This window comes from Balaenoptera musculus, chromosome 11 (assembly GCF_009873245.2).
Source record: "Balaenoptera musculus isolate JJ_BM4_2016_0621 chromosome 11, mBalMus1.pri.v3, whole genome shotgun sequence".
Lineage (NCBI taxonomy): Eukaryota > Metazoa > Chordata > Mammalia > Artiodactyla > Balaenopteridae > Balaenoptera > Balaenoptera musculus.
Genome location: NC_045795.1, coordinates 20449627 through 20466033, shown reverse-complemented (window position 1 = coordinate 20466033; position 16407 = coordinate 20449627). Strand labels below are relative to the sequence as shown.

Below are 16407 nucleotides of genomic sequence, written 5' to 3'. Positions count from 1 at the left end.
GAGCTGCTTGGATCAGCCAGCCATTCCTATCATTTCAGCGTTCCAAACAGCAAATCATGAACCATTTGTGAAATAGGATACTCAAGAGAACAGTTGAACAAAATGGAATAATTAAGAACAGTAATCTCCGAATCCTTCCACAGTGGCATATTGTTTATGAAAACTTTTAAGTTATTTGTATGCATGTTTATTTCTGAGTGTGATTTTGCTCATATAGTAAAACAGATTTCTTAATGTGTTGTAGTAAAAAAAAGAAAAAGAAAAACTCACTGTACTGCATTGAATATAAATTTGTGTATTTGAATTCTGTCAGTGCTGCTGATGCTTGTGTAACTCATTACTCACAGCAGTAAGGCAGTTTCCCCTGTTTTGCGTAATAGACTGCATTAGCGCATGATTGCTCACTTAACCCCTGGGCTCCTCATTTACCCATTTAGAAAGTAATCAGATGTACTTATTTCCCCCTCTGGGCTTCAGCATCAAGCTTCATTTATCCTTGTTTCTCCTGATTTCATTTGTCTTTAACCCCCCTTCTTCTCCCCAATTTTTCCATAGTCTGATTCCAGTGGAATATTACAATTCTTTTACTAAGTGTTTGCTATGGCTTTCTGAAATTATAAATGAAAAACGCTATCAATCACCAAAAAGTCCGATTTTATTTTACTTATTAAAATGGCTTCTCATATAACAGTTTAGATGAACTGAGGATAATAGATTAATACCAGCATTAAAAATTTTTTTTTTAAATTTTTATTCTATTTTGGAGTGTAGTTGATTAACAAATGTTATGTTAGTTTTCGGTGTACAGCATAGTGATTGAGTTATACGTGTATCTATTCTTTTTCAAGTTCTTTTCCCAGTTAGGTTATTACAGAATACTGAGCAGAGTTCCCTGTGACATACAGTAGGTCCTTGCTGGTTACCTATTTTAAATATAGCAGTGTGTATATGTCAGTCCCCAACTCCCAATCTATCCCTCTCCCCTACTTTTTCCCCTCTCCCCCCTCCCCCATAACCATAAGTTCATTCTCTAATTCTGTGAGTCTGTTTCTGTTTTGTAAATAAGTTCATTTATACCATTTTCTTCTGGATTTCACATGTAAGAGATATCATATGATGTTTGTCTTTCTCTGTCCAACTTACTGCACTTAGTATGATAATCTCCAGGTCCATCCATGTTGCTGCATATGGCATGATTTCATCCTTTTTAATGGCTAATATTCCATTGTATATATGTACCACATCTTCTTTATCCATTCATCTGTTGATGGACATTTAGGTTGCTTCCATGTCTTGGCTATTGTAAATAGTGCTTCAGTGAACACTGGGGTGCATGTATCTTTTTGAATTATGGTTTCCTCCGGATATATGCCCAGGACTGGGATTGCTGGATCATACGGTAGCTCTATTTTTAGTTTTTTAAGGAATCTCCATACTGTTCTCCATAGTGGCTGTATCAATTTACATTCCCACCAACAGTGTAGAATGTACTGTTGGTGGGAATGTAAACCAACCTTTTCTCCACACCCTCTCCAGCACTGATTATTTCTAGACTTTCTGATGATGGCCATTCTGACTGATGTAAGGTGATATCTCATTGTAGTTTTGATTTGCATTTCTCTAATAATTAGCGATGTTGAGCATCTTTTCATGTACCTCTTGGCCATCTGTATATCTTCTTTGGAGAAATGTCTATTTAGGTCTTCTGCCCATTTTTTGATTGGGTTGTTTGGTTTTTTGATATTGAGCAGCGTGAGCTGTTTGTAAATTTTGGAGGTTAATCCCTTGTCGGTCGTATTGTTTGCAAATTTTTCTCCCATTCTGTGGGTTGTCTTTACGTTTTGTTTATGGTTTCCTTTGCTGTGCAAAAGCTTTTGAGTTTAATTAGGTCCCATTTATTTATTTTTGTTTTTATTTCCATTACTCTAGGAGATGGATCAAAAAAGATATTGCTGCGATTTATGTCAAACAGTGTTCTGCCTATGTTTTCCTCTAAGTTTTTTAGTATCCGGTCCTACATTTAAGGCCTTTAATCCATTTTGAGTTTATTTTTGTGTATGGTGTTAAAGAATGTTCTAATTTCAACACCAGCATTTTGAAGTAGCTATAATTAATATTACATTGAGTATAAATGACTCATTGAAATGCTATTTTTTTTGAAACTTGGTCACAGCTCCTTTTCTGAAAGATGGCTCTGAAGAGAACTGTTGATTTCCAATATAATTATTTCCCAGTTAATTGTGAAGCATTACCCTGCAGGTGTTACTTGCACCTAATTTTATTTTCCTTCTGTTACAGCAGAATCCTTTCAATATTTCTAAATGATTTGTCTAACATAGTCCAGAATAATATTAAAATATAATGATAAGAAAAAGTCTGCTAACAGTAACTACTATTATTCCTCTAAGAAACAAAAACTATCCAACTAAACATACTAGCAAATGTTAAGCATCTTCTGAGTTTAACAAGACTATTTTTCCCTTTGGCTTTATAAAGTGAATTGCTTGCTTTGACTCAACATTGAAACAACCTCACATTCTTAGATCCCCATTTGTCATTGTTTGGTAATTTTTTAATGGGCTGCCAAAGTTAGTTCACATTTAATGGAGATTTATGGGTTATTTAAAACTTATATTGCACTGCACTTAGTAGCATGCTTTTTTCATTAGATTTTATATTTCTTCAAAAATATACTTTTTTTCATAATCTGGAACCACTTCCTTAGCCATAGATTTCTATTTTCCTTAAATATCTAAGAGGATGGTAGCTCATCGATGACTTTTTTTCCCATTTATCTTAGTCCTCACTGCTTTCTAGGTTCAATTTAAGCAATTTATATTTTTCCAGAAACTCTTACATTTCATCATTATTTTTAAATGTGTTAACATAGTTTTTTTAAAACTGTGTTTTTGTAATTTTAGAACACTTCAATTCTATATATAGGTTTGGGTATACGTTTATAGACAAGAGTAGTGTTCAAATTTTTGGTCTAAATTTTAACTTGGCAACTGTTTAAGGAATTTTTAAATTATAAACATGTAGATCTTTGTTTTGTGTTGTGTTTGGAAATTTTTGATGCTTTCATTTTCGTACAAGAATTTTGTATTTGGCTGCTTTCTTATTTGTCAGTTGTCTCTGTGGGTGTTTACTCATAGGCAGTGCTAAAGGATCAACAAAATATTTTGCTTCATTTTCAGTGGTTAAATCTGTTGAATTCAGTGCCTACGATTCCTGAATAATTGGTGGTAGAAAGCTGCCTTGTCACATTACTTACCCACTCTAATATTGATAGTATTTTACCATAAAAATGGTATGTCTTGTTTGAGATTTATCCTACACACTATCAACCTGTTTGCTGTTTTTCACGTAATTAGCTGTCAAGCATGTCTTTCATCTTTTGGCTTAGCATGTCATGCTTAGAGATTTCAGGACATGGAACCATCCTAGAACTCTTGGAAATCCCTTGCTAGAAAGCACTTGAGAGAACAAGAAGCCGTGATGCATGCTCATTTGTTAGCTGCTTGGCTGACATTCTGTAGACATGCTCTCCAAACATGAGTTAAGCCAAAAGCTGCAACTTCACAAGTCTTTCTTTGCTTCTAACCCATTCATTTAGTCTAATTTTATCCTCACTAAAGATTATGCGTCTTAATTCTTTTTCTTCGGAATTGTGTTCATTGTCAGAACAGTCCTAAATTTGCTCCTTTCCCCAAGGAGAATGGCATCTCCTCCAACCCCACCCCTATCCCGCCAGAAGCCCGCCAGGATGTTTGCTCTATCTACCCTGAAATGTGAAAACTTTACACCCAAGTTCACGAGTTTTGTTGTAAAAATTTTTATGAAGTTAAACTGTTTCAGAGGTGTCAGTCACCGGAACTAGATACTTTCCAGAGTTCTGTTAGCGTTAGGAGTTGTGGTCAGTTCTTTTTTGGTGCCAGTCACTGCTCTGTAGTCTCTTTGTAAACCTAAGCTGCTTCTCAGTAATTGTGAGTGGCTTTGGTTTCAGTTTGGGGCTTTTCTCCTTTAGACGTTCAGGTTACTTGCTTGGCTTTGCAACTTGTGAGGTGTTACTTGCACTGGACCTTGTGGTGGTGGCTCTCGGTCTTCGTGGGCAGCAGCACCGCCTGGATGTTGGGTAGGACGCCGCCTTGCGCGATGGTCACACCGCCCAGCAGCTTGTTGAGTTCTTCGTTATTACGGATGGCCAGCTGCAGGTGACGCGGGATGATGCGCATCTTCTTGTTGTCGCGGGCCGCGTTGCCCGCCAGCTCCAGGACCTCGGCCGTCAGGTACTCCAGCCACTGCTGCCAGGTAAATCGGCGCACCGGCCCCAATCCGCTCCATGTAATTGCCCTTGCAGAGAAGGTGGTGGACTCGGCCCACAGGGAACTGCAGGTCGGCTCTGAACGAACGACATTTGGCCTTAGTACGTGTCTTACCACCCTGCTTGCCACGTCCAGACGTTACTATAAGAATACTGATCTGTTATAATGGAAAGAAATACCGTTAGGGTAGGTACGGTGGGTTGTGATTTACTATTTGATTGGCTGATACCCTTATATCCAATCAGAGAACCATACTGGAATCACCTCATTTGCATACACGCCACTACCCATTATCCAATCAGATGTGAGCTCCCCAATACGTCATCTGAGCTCCGCGCCTATAAATATCACGCTTCAGGGGAGCGACTGTTGCTGGTTTGCTATCATAAAGCTGTAGACCGGTGATGCTGGGGCAGAGTATTAAAGGTAGTGCTATTCCAAAGAAAGGCTTCAAGGAATTCGTGACTAAAACTCGGAAGAAGGGGAAAAAGCACAGCAGACGTCGCAAAGAAAGCTATTCACTTTATATCTATAAAGTACTGAAACAAGTTCATCCGAATGCTGGTATTTCTTCAAAGGCCATGAGCGTTATGAATTCTTTTGTTACTGATATGTTCGAGCGCATTGCGGGGGAGGCGTCCCGCCTGGCGCATTACAGCAAGCGTTCAACCGTCACATCCAGGGAGATCCAGACAGCAGTGCGCTTACTGCTTCCTGGGGAATTGGCCAAGCACGCGGTGTGCGAGGGCAGCAAGGCTATCACTAAATACAGTAATTCCAAGTAAAGAAATTCAGCCACCAGACGACTTTTATAACCCAAAGGCTCTTTTAAGAGCCACTTAACTTTCTAGAGAGTTGTAGGCTTTTTACTTGGTTGCTCAGTGTATGTGGGCAGGCTTACTCTTAGAGTGAGGTATAGCTGTTACACTAGTAACTGTTTATTAGATTCACTTTGCTGCCTTTAGTGTGGTTAAGAAATACGTAGGTAACTCGTCCGTCTCACGTGACTATTAGCCAGAATGATTTCAGGTGAAATCCCGGATCTCTTAAGGATGTCAAAGAATAGAGCTCTCTGAGTTGAAGGCAGCTCCTTTAAGTCTGTCTTAAGGGAGGATGGGCCGAGTGCCTTGAGAAACGTGGCTTGCTCTTCTCTGGGGTATGTCCTGTTTTAAGTACTTTCTATCAAGAGACTGAAAGGGAACTTAAGCTGTGGAAAGACAAAGAACATAGGCAAGTTCAACATGGGAGCGTTAAGGCTGTTTTGCTTCCGCCCTACATTTTCTGTAGTGTGTGAAAATTCTTCCTATGGATCAGGTTAGATGCCCTGCAGCTGCTGAGATTTCGAGTCCAATAGTTCCTTGGTCTGGTGGTGTCATCTGTACATTATTGGGGTGTCTAAACGAGGCTGTTTGTTTAAAACAGCTTGATATTGGAGTGGAGGTCTTGCCATATCAAGTAATCCGTATTGGAGTCAAACAATCTGGCTAACCACAACCGACTGGCAAACAGAAGTAACACTGACTGAATTTTTGGGGGGCGTTACTTTTCTTCCAAGTTACAATAGGATCACTTGCATTTTGTTTTATGAGAGGATCATTAAATTGGTGTTTGTGTCCTATATTACTGGACTCCAATACTAACATGTTCCAAATTGGGTCATAATGGGTGTTTATCAAGTCAGGGGACTTTGGGTGCAAGATCTACTCTGTCACGATCGTCTGGACTCTTAGCAGACAAGCATTAAAAAGTGACAAATGACACTGAAATTAACATTAAAAAAGATCAAATTATTACTACTTCCCACAAACCAGTGGTTTAGCTGGACTCAATTCGTTCATTTATATTTTTCATTCTTCCCTTTTAAAAACAAGATTTCGTGCTCATGTGTGTCTTCCTTACAGTTAAAAAATACTTTAGTATCATTTGGTAGAATATGTGTACTAAAACTCCACAGGAAAAAAAAAAAAGTGCCCTACATTTCTGCACAGTAACAGCCCCTACAAGAACCTCTGAATATCTTAACTGGGAATCATCCAAGGAGTTAACAGATGGGGCATCTGTGCCACATTGTCTGGGAGGGGAGGCATCATCTCCAAGCAGGGGTCCCAGCTGACCTCATAAGACCTTGTGAAACAGCAGATGTCTGTATAGCTCCCAAATCCCTGTCAACTCTTGAGTTGAAAAGCATGCAGTTTTTCCACGCTGGTTTTTGCCTTAGCAGCATGTGTTTAGATTCACCCATTTTGTTATGTGAATTAAGAGCTTGTTCCTTTCAGTGGTTGACTAGTATTCCATTGTATGGATAAACCACAGTTTGTCTATCCATTCATCTAATGAAGTGATCTTAGTTGCTTCCACTTTTTAGCCGTTATGAATGAAGTTTTATATAACTACTCACATGCAGGTTTTTGTGTGGACATAAGTTTTCAAATCAGTTGGGTAAGTATTATCAGGAGCACAGTTGCTGGATGGTAGGCTCAAGAGTATGTTTAGCTTTATAAGAAACTGTCAAACTGTCTTCCAAAGTGGCTGTGCCATTTTGCATTACTACCAACAATGAATGAGAGTTCCTGTTGCTCCATAGCCGCCTCAGCATTTGGTAATGTACAATATTTTGGATGTTATCCATTCTAATCGATGTTTAATATCTCATTGTTTTAATTTGCATTTTCCTAGTAAATGATATTGAGGATCTTTTGGTATGCTAATTTACCATCTGTAAATTTGTTTGGTGAAGTATCTGTCCAGTTCATTTGCCCATCCTTTAATTGGGTTATTTTCTTATTGTTTAGTTACAAGCATTCTTTTTTCTATTTTCTTGGACACAAGTCCTGTTTCAGATAAATGATTTGAAAATATTTTCTCCTGGTCTGTGGTCTATTTTTACAGTATCCTAGCAGAAGTTTTTAATTTCACAAATGTCTGGTAGAAATATAATGCAAGCCACAAATACTGATCACATATGTCACGTTAAACGTTCCAGTACCCACATAGCATAAAAAAAGTGAAATTAATTTTAATCCAATATTTTGTTTAGTCCAGTTTATCTAAAATGTCAGTGTGTAATAAGGGTTAAATTATAATAATTTACATTTTTAAAAATTAGGACTTTGAAATTCAATGTGTGTTTTATACTTACAGCATATCTCGTGCAATATTTCAAGTGCTCAGTAACCACATCTGGCTAGTGGCCACCATATTGGACACTGTAGCACTAAACTCTTTCTCTAGGCAACCTAAGTCATACCCTTGCTCTAAATACCTACAGCAGATGATTCACAAATTATATCTGCAGTCCAGGGCTCTCCATGAACTGCAGACCAGTAACTGCTTACTTAATATCACCACCCTGATGGTGCTCATCCATCTCAAACAATTTCTCTCCACAAGGGTTTCCAGTGTATCCTGACAGACCTGTTGTCAAATTCCAATGTTCCCTATATCCATGGGGCCACCCCAATCACATGGTTGTCCAAGCCAGAAATGTATTTTTTCCTTGATAGTACCTCTGTTCAACCTCCATTTCAATCTTTTGACAACATATGGAGATTTTATTTCCTAAATATTTTATTATTATCTGACTTCTTTTGTCATCTCCACTGCCACCATTTTTGTCCAAGCCCCCATCATCTCTCACCTGGGTTACTGTCTCTAACTAGACTCACTGCTCCTAGTGTTTTCTTTCTAAAATCCACTCTCCACACAACTGACAAAGTAATCTTAGATAAGAAAAATATGGTCACTAACCCTTAACTGAAAGTTGGCATTTCTTTTAGTTTTGAATATAGCAAATAGACCAGTCGCATTAGCTATACCTGTGACTTTATTGTCAATGAAAACCATAGCTATAGTCCTAGCACTTAACCATGGTTACAGATATATCAAAATATTGTTTATGCTCATCCCAACCTCAGAATATTATAATTTTGATCTTGCTATTTGAAGCACAAATAAAGAAGCACAAATATTACTGTATCAAACAATATTTTTAAAACTGTCTCAACCTGGCATTGTTTTATTATTAAAATTCATATTTTACTTTATGTATTTAGAAATTTATTTTAAGAAGATGTATATAGGGTCAACTAGACTTTCAAAGAAATTCATAATACAATAAAAGCTAAGAACCCCTGTTTAAGGATTCCAGCAAATACCTTACATATAAAGTAGACTAGAGACAGATGATATAAAAATCAGATGGCAGAATTCCACTAATAATCCAGCTGGGAGCAGATAACTGAATCTTCCTTAGCTGTTAGACTGATTCCTTCATCAAGGATGCCAATTCTACAGCCACAGGATACTGGGGTTACTAGGGTATCCCACTCAATTCATGCATGTGTGTCTGCTGGAAACACACATCTTGATTATTATTGTTTTTATCACTGAAACAATTTCTCACATTACTTCTGCTAACCATCAGCCCTCTAGTGTGACTGGAGATGAAGAGCTAAAGAACTTGTAGTGGGTGAAAAGAACTTGTAGTGGGTCAAATGATGACTAACCTCTTCTGGAGAGTAAATTCCTCATTAGGAAAGTCCATTTATTAGTTTCCTAGGGCTGCTGCAACAAGTTACCAAAAACTGGTTGGCGTAAAACAGAAATATATTCTTGCACTGTTTTGGAGGCCAAGAAGTCCAAAACCACAGTGTCAGTAGGGCTGATTCCTTGTGGAGGCGCTGAGGGAGAATCTGTTCTATGCCTCTTACCTGGCTTCTGGTGGCAGCTGGCAATCTTCGGTGTTCCTTGGCTTGCAGCTGCATCACTCCAATCTCTGCCTGCCTCAGTTTTCATATGGTCCTCCACTTTGCATCTCTGATGCCCCTCTCCCTTCTCTTATGAGCATACCCTAAATCCAGGATGATCTCATTTCAAGATTCTTAACTACACCCTATTTCCAAACAAGGGTCACATTCATAGGTGCCAAGGGTTAAGACTTGGACATGTCCTTTTTCAGGACACTCAACCTACTACACTTCACAGAGCCTAAGGTTTAGCTTAACATTGACTCACACAAAATTTACATCACGCTATCTGGATAGAAGTATTTTAGAGTAAATTACAGACAATACAAAGCTTTCCTTAGGCACCTTATTATCTCTCTCATTCATAATCAGCTGAAATGACCTTGTGTGTTTATATCTGCCTCACTAAACTAGAAAGGAAACAATGAGAGTAAGGACCTCCTCTCTTACACACACAAACACACACACTCTCTTTCTCTCTCTATCAGTGAATGTTTGAAGAGTGAAGAAAAGGGAAACAATTTTTTAAAACCTTTTTGGAAAACAAAATAAGGAAAAATAACAAAATGCAGCCACTTGTCTATGACCAGCCCTGCACTGAAGAGCTAGCAGTGTCCACCTGCCGGAACAATGTAGTGAGGGCTTGATGTGGTCCAGCTCCCTCTGGCCCTGCTCCTTGGGAGGGTTCCCCTTGCCCTGTAGACCTCAGGGACGCATCTGAGATGAGAATAGAAAATCTCTTTTTTGAGGGCTACACCAGCCCTCTTTCTCCTTTTCTGAATTCAGAGGCACTGTGGTGGCTTTTGGGTAATTACAGCATCTGGGTTTCTTTTTTTTTTTGGTTTTGGTTTTTTTTTTTAATTTTTTTATTTATTATTTATTTATTATTTTTATTTTTCGCTGTGTTGGGTCTTCGTTTCTGTGCGAGGGCTTTCTCCAGTTGCGGCAAGTGGGGGCCAGTCTTCATCGCGGTGCGCGGGCTTCTCACTATCGCGGCCTCTCTTGTTGCGGAGCAGAGGCTCCAGACGCTCAGGCTCAGTAGTTGTGGCTCACGGGCCCAGTTGCTCCGCGGCATGTGGGATCTTCCCAGACCAGGGCTCGAACCCGTGTCCCCTGCATTGGCAGGCGGATTTTCAAGCACTGCGCCACCAGGGAAGCCCCATCTGGGTTTCTAAACAGGCCTAGTTGCTCTGCCCTTTTTCCAGCCCTCATCTTACTGGCATCCATTATGTTCTCTGTTCTGCGGCACAACAAAACCACAGCCTAGAATCAGGGAAAGACAGCAAATGTCTCCCCTGCTTCCATGGCAAATCTCAATGGGTAACCATTGCAATGATTTTAGGGTGAAGTTAACAGCCAGATGTAGCTTAGGGAGGGTAGCACCTAACGGATCTGCTTTCCCCAGTTCCGAAACCAAACCTTATCATATTTAAAGCAGAGTCCTAACTTTGCTGTGGCCCTTTTCTCAGAAAATTTTGTCTTGCCAGTCCTTTATAACTTAGGGATTGAGATGTGGGTGGACAAACAGCACCTTTCTTAAACATTTTAACCTAAAAAAAACCCAAAAAAACAAAAAAAATCCTGTGTTTTCTCTGCTTTCACATGAATTGTCTTGGACTAAAGCTTTACTCTTATTTCTCTGACATTATTAAAGTCTTTGAAGGTTGCAAACCCATCCCGACGTCCTGTGTTTGTCCCACCAAGTTCCGTAAAGCTGGGTCCTTGGTCTGCATTTGGTCTGCATCTCTGATGGAAGGAGAATTTGACCAGCTGCTTTGCTGGTCGATAACAGTGATTTCCAGGTTCCTAATAGGAAGTGAAGGAATCTGCTTTTTCTAGCGTCTCTCTCACATTAATGAAAATTCAGAATATATACAGAACTTGTGGGAATAAAGTGAAGCCTGGCTCAAAGGAAAAATGATAGATTTAAATGCTGCTTACATTAATAAATTAGAAAGTGTAAATGCAGGCAGTCCTTCAGGTAGTGTGAAATCTTAAAAGTGACTATGCAAAGCAGTCTTAATAATCAATGGGAAAAATCATGATTGTTCCATGATCTTTAAAATTTTTTATCAAAACATTAAAAACTCACCATCTATCATAAATATAAAGGGAAGTGAAAAACTAATATTAAGGACATTGTAATTTTAAATATTAAAACAATGAGAATTAGTGTCATTTCTTTTTTAAAAACTTACCAAAAGTAGTTGAATGGTGCTTGATTTTTTTCTTATTATGTAACTTATGATACAGAGTGAGTGTCCTTCCTATGCTTTGGTGAATTGTCATGTTTCTTTCTAAGTTTGGATTAACTTCCAACATTTTATCCTTTGCATTTTTAATGCCATGAAATATCTGAGAATTCGTTTAATATGAAGTATTTTGCCAGTGTCACTTTCTTTGGAAAGTATTTATTGAAGTATAAACTGTAAATGATCCATTGGCAACCAGAGTTCAACAGAACATTAAATGAATAACATATGATGCCCAAGCAGGGGGTTATATAAAAAAATGCAAAGATGACTATTAAGAAGTTTATTAAAATAACTCATCATAATATATATTAAAGAGGGAAGGCCTATGCTCATTCTTCAGAGATGCTCAAATGGCATTTTATAAATTTCAACATGCATTCTTAACAATTCTCAATAAAGCAGACATAGAATTCTTCCTCATTGTATGATATATCTAATGAGGAATAGTGCAGATCTTCCGCAAAGTGAGGGATAAAACAAGAATGGCCACCCTATTTAACATTGATATGAAGGTATGAGGCACTGAAATCAGGTGAAAGAAATTAGAAGTGAACTAATTGAAAGGAAGCAGTGAAAATGTTTACTATTTTCAGACATTGCAAACATGTAAAACCCAACAGAATTATATCAGAAAGCCAATGCAAAAATTAGTCAATTCAGTAAGATATAATAGGATATAAAAATGCACAAAAATCAGTACTTTCATATAAAACAAGATGCTGGAAGATATGAATTGGGAAATACACTACTTATGGAAACGAAAACAAAATACCTAGAGCTAAATGTAATAAATATGCCATACATATCAAGTAAACTGGTCCACATCAATCGCATTGTCCCAATTTCCCTTCAGATGAATGACTCAGGCAGCATCTGGGACTAGGCTCAGTCTTAGAAAAGGGACTTGAGAGGAAATCCTCTGGGGAGGCTTTCATTTGCTCTCAATTGGAAACGCAGGGAGATAGACTGTCTTCCTGCCACTACTTTGACCTGTGTGAACACTTGGAACTGTGACCAGCATGAGAGTGTAAAGCCAGGGTCGGGAAAAGAGCAGTAAGACTGCACAGCCTTGGAGCCTGGGCTCTGATCCATGATTGTTACCACTTATGTTTCTTTAATGCTTGTCTGAGTGGAGTCCAGGTGGTTCAGTAATACAGGACACCAACATCTTTTTAAGTGATTCATCATACAAAACACCCACAAATGATCACACCGTAATTTATAGGAAAAATCAAAAAAGGAGTTTGTTACTGTTTTCTAATCAATTGTGGTTAGCCAGATTGCTGGCTTCCGGTATGAGACAGAAAGCAATATTCCCACATTCCAGCTCAACATGCCCTGGACAATGGAGGTCACCAGGACAAAAAGACCCCAAGCTGAGGACCTCAAACCACTTGAGCTTTCAAACAACTTCACTGGCCTACAGGCTCCAAATTTTTCAGACACAGAAGTAGAATAAAACAGGATAATGTCCCTTACACGACCTCTCCACAACTTCAGACCCTTTATAGAATCCTGTTATTTGTAGAGGCAAATGCATCTTTTATACTTTACAGCTCCTTCACTCTAAGAACACTCTGCACTCTGTATATGTTATTAACCATAAACTTCCCTGTAAAAGGCATTTTGAAGAATTTCTTTTGCCGCAGTTGACTTCTGAAAGACCGTTGGAGCCTCATGGGGGCTTCTTTACCGTAGAGTCAGTCACTAAATTACATACACCAGTTGAGTACTGAAGTTTACAATGTAAGTATCCTACTTAAAGTTGAGTCCACAGCTCTCTTTCAGGAACGTGAGTGGCTCTGAAAAGAGCCTTTGGGTTAACTGGAGCAGTGTTTATACTTTACAAGTTTACTTGGAGCTGGTGTACTTCGTAACAGCTTTGGTGCCTTCAGACACAGCGTGCTTAGCCAGCTCTCCTGGCAGCAACAGGCGGACGGCCGTTTGAATCTCCCTGGAGGTGATAGTCGATTGCTTACTGTAATGAGCCAAGCGGGACGCCTCGCTTGAAATACGCTCAAAGATATCAGATACGAAAGAATTCATGATACTCATGGCTTTCGAGGAAATACCGGTTTCCGGGTGCACTTGTTTCAGCACTTTATAGATATAAACCGAATAACTCTCTTTTCTGCATCTTTTGCGCTTCTTTCTTTCTTTATTTTGAGTTTTCGTTACAGCTCTCTTAAACCCTTTCTTCGAAACCGCAGTATTTCTTGAAAACAACTCTGGCATGATTAGTGTTAAGCTCTAGAGTGTCAACAGCCCTAGCGTTACAACTCAAACAGCTCCCGTCAACGCCAAGAAAACGAAGCGACCTCCTGGCCCGAAAGGGTGGTATTTATAGGGGCAGCACTCAAGTGACGTGTGGAGAGGCCAGTATCTGATTGGATATCTGGGACTGTCGTGTATGTAAATGAGGTGATTCCTGTGAGCCTTTCTGATTGGATAGACGGCCATCAGCCAATCAGAAAGCAAAGCACACCCTACCGGCAGACTATAAATAGGCCCAGTCGTAGGGATTATATTTTGCTGTACCGGCTTGGCACATTGCTTGGGAGTTGTGTGTGGGCGTGGGGAACGAAGTGGTAAAGCTCGCGGCGAAGGTGAGTCTCGCTCATCTGGAGCGAGCTTGCAGTTTCCAGTGGGTCAGATCCGTCGTCTGCTCCGCAGCGGTAAATTATGCGGAGCGCATTGGGGCTGGTTCGTCTGTGTATTTGGCAGCGGTGTTGGAGTCCCTAACGGTTTATATCTTGGAGTTGGCGGGCAATGCCTGTCACGACGACAAGGGGACGTGCATTAGTCCGGGCCACTTGCAGTTGGCAGTCCGCAATAATGAGGAGCTTAACAATTTGCTGGGTCGTGTGGCTATCGCTCAGGGTGGCGTTTTGGAACAGCCACGCCGTGCTGCTGCCCGGGAAGACTGAGAGCCGCCATCAGAAAGTGCAGAGCAAGTAATCCAAGCGGAAGTTACCAGGGAGCAGTCTAAAAGTGATGAAAGAACAGAAACCAAAGGCTCTTTTCAGAGCCACTTAAATTATCATTGAGGGCTGTGCCTGGGCTGTCTGGATCTGATTGTGACGTGTTCCAAAAGTAGGCCGCCAAAAAGATCCATTAATTGTGACTTTATCGTGTTGATTCTAACACGTGAGGTTCTTCGCAGCTTTTTTGTTACTGAAGGGCAAGTTCATGGGCCTTCAAGATGCCTTTCGGGTGAGAGAAAGAGAAAGCAAAGCTTCAGTATTCTAATACCCTTTTTAAGGCTCATTTTGATAAGTATTCGTGATGCCTATGGTTTAACACGTGCTTAGAAAATGTTTCTTAACATGTAATGTCCGTCAAAAACCTAAATGGCACATGTGGGGGAGGGATACTAGTGTCTCACTAGAGGTAGAAGTGTGACATGGTATATCATAGTTGGAATTATTAGGGAGGTTTTGTCAGATCTTTCAAATGGTTTCATTTGATCTGTATTATAAACACCAAGAAAAATTGGAAAGTAAATGAACAGGTAGACTGTCATAAAGTTACAGAAAATTCAGCAGTTTGCCTTATCTCAAGGAGAAAGTCTCGCTGGTTATTTTTTTAAAGTCATTGTTAGACACGTGAGAGTTAAATACATAAGAAATACAGAAGCAGGTACGAAGTATAGAGTTCTGTAAGAAATTAAAATATGAAAGTAAACTACGTAATATGTTGATGAGGAACAATCAAATTACGAAAAAGCCAACCATGTCTTAATGTACATAGATAAGGCATGTGATTAAGAAGGGCACAGAAGGAAGGGAAAATTTTGAAAACTGAAACAAAATTGTACAGATATATTGAACAAAATTAGATTATGTTTAGAACATGGCATTAAAAACTAAAATGTGAAAATTTTAAATCTGAGAATGCTGATGTAAGTGATTGACTAAATGAGGTATATGTGAAAAATCTCCTAAACAGAAGAATTTCAAATCATTTATATAGATGCTCCCCCATCAAGCAGTTGGAACTTAACTCCCCAGACTTACCGAAGTGGAGTATGGAAAGGCAGGGGAAAACAGGAGTGACTTTACAGTAGAGAAACCTGGCAAACACTACCGCAAATGATCAGTGTTAAGATCATCAGTGATAAACCACGTGGTTTGCATGTGCCATTAATATGCACTTGATCTTAGCCAAAAGGCCGAGAAGCGACATGTGCCATTAATATGATGTGTTGAGAAGGGCAATTCACTTCTCTGCTCTTCCTCCCGGCAACACATAATCTCAGTCTAAACATGAGAAAAACGTCAGACAAATACAAGTTGAGGAACGTTCTAAAGAATATGAGTCCTCAAAATTATCAAGTTCATCGAAAACAAGGAAATTCTGAGAAACTGTCAGCCCAGAGCAGTTAAGGAGACATTACAAGTAAATGTCATGTACAACATGACATGGGATTAATCAGCATATACCTTATAGTCGGATTCCATATTCAAGGTTCTTCCACATCCACATATTCAACCACAGACTGTATAGCACTGTAGTATTTACTATTGAAAAGTATCTGCGTATAAGTATACCCGCACAGTTCAAACCCCAAGTTGTTCAAGAGTTAAACTGTATTTTGGATTGAATCCTGGAACAGAAAAAGAGCATTAGGTAAAATCTAATGAAACCCAAAGTTTAGAGTTTAATTCACAGTAAAGTACCAGTGTTATTTCCTAGGTTGTGACAAATGCATAAATGTTGACAACAGAGGAAATGGTGAGAGGTATATGGGAACTACCTTTACAACTTTTATGTAAATCTAAAATTGTTCCAAGTTAGAAAGCTTATTGAAAAAAACAAAAAATAAACACATTTTTTTTAATCAAAGAAGAGTCCCAAATCCATAACAAATGAAGAAATCTCAATAGACTATCGCTCAGAAGCTGAAAGTATGAGTGGCTCTGAAAAGAGCCTCTGGTTTCAGATGTTGATGTCCTAAAAAAAAGCTCTCTTGTAGCTGTTGTACTTGGTGACGAGACATAGTGCCTTGCACACAGCGTGCTTGGCTGGTTCCCCAGTCATCAACAGGCATTAGTTCTCTGGAATTCCCTGTAGAGCAGGGGT

At 39.3% G+C, this 16407-nt stretch overlaps 3 protein-coding genes and 1 pseudogene across 3 annotated transcripts; 2 read left to right on the top strand and 2 right to left on the bottom strand.

Moving 5' to 3' along the window:
* Positions 1-4067: 4067 nt before the first annotated feature.
* Positions 4068-4616, bottom strand: LOC118903514 (annotated as a pseudogene).
* A 113-nt stretch (positions 4617-4729) lies between these two features.
* On the top strand, positions 4730-5110 carry LOC118903764 (histone H2B type 1-A-like). Its single transcript, XM_036869189.1, has one exon. The coding sequence runs from the start codon at positions 4730-4732 to the stop codon at positions 5108-5110; it is 381 nt and encodes a 126-aa protein (XP_036725084.1).
* Positions 5111-13176: 8066 nt separating this feature from the next.
* Positions 13177-13560, bottom strand: LOC118903728 (histone H2B type 1-A). The gene has a single exon (XM_036869102.1). It carries the CDS (start codon positions 13558-13560, stop codon positions 13177-13179), a length of 384 nt encoding a protein of 127 aa, XP_036724997.1.
* On the top strand, positions 13559-14283 carry LOC118903513 (histone H2A type 1-A). Its single transcript, XM_036868670.1, is given in 4 exon segments — positions 13559-13565; positions 13887-14002; positions 14004-14215; positions 14217-14283. Coding segments are annotated over 4 exon segments (402 nt in total).
* Positions 14284-16407: the final 2124 nt, after the last annotated feature.

Bases quoted from the DNA above. Each gene is read 5' to 3' on its own strand.
- LOC118903764 (XM_036869189.1), top strand. From the start codon at position 4,730: ATGCTGGGGCAGAGTATTAAAGGTAGTGCTATTCCAAAGAAAGGCTTC.
- LOC118903728 (XM_036869102.1), bottom strand. From the start codon at position 13,560: ATGCCAGAGTTGTTTTCAAGAAATACTGCGGTTTCGAAGAAAGGGTTT.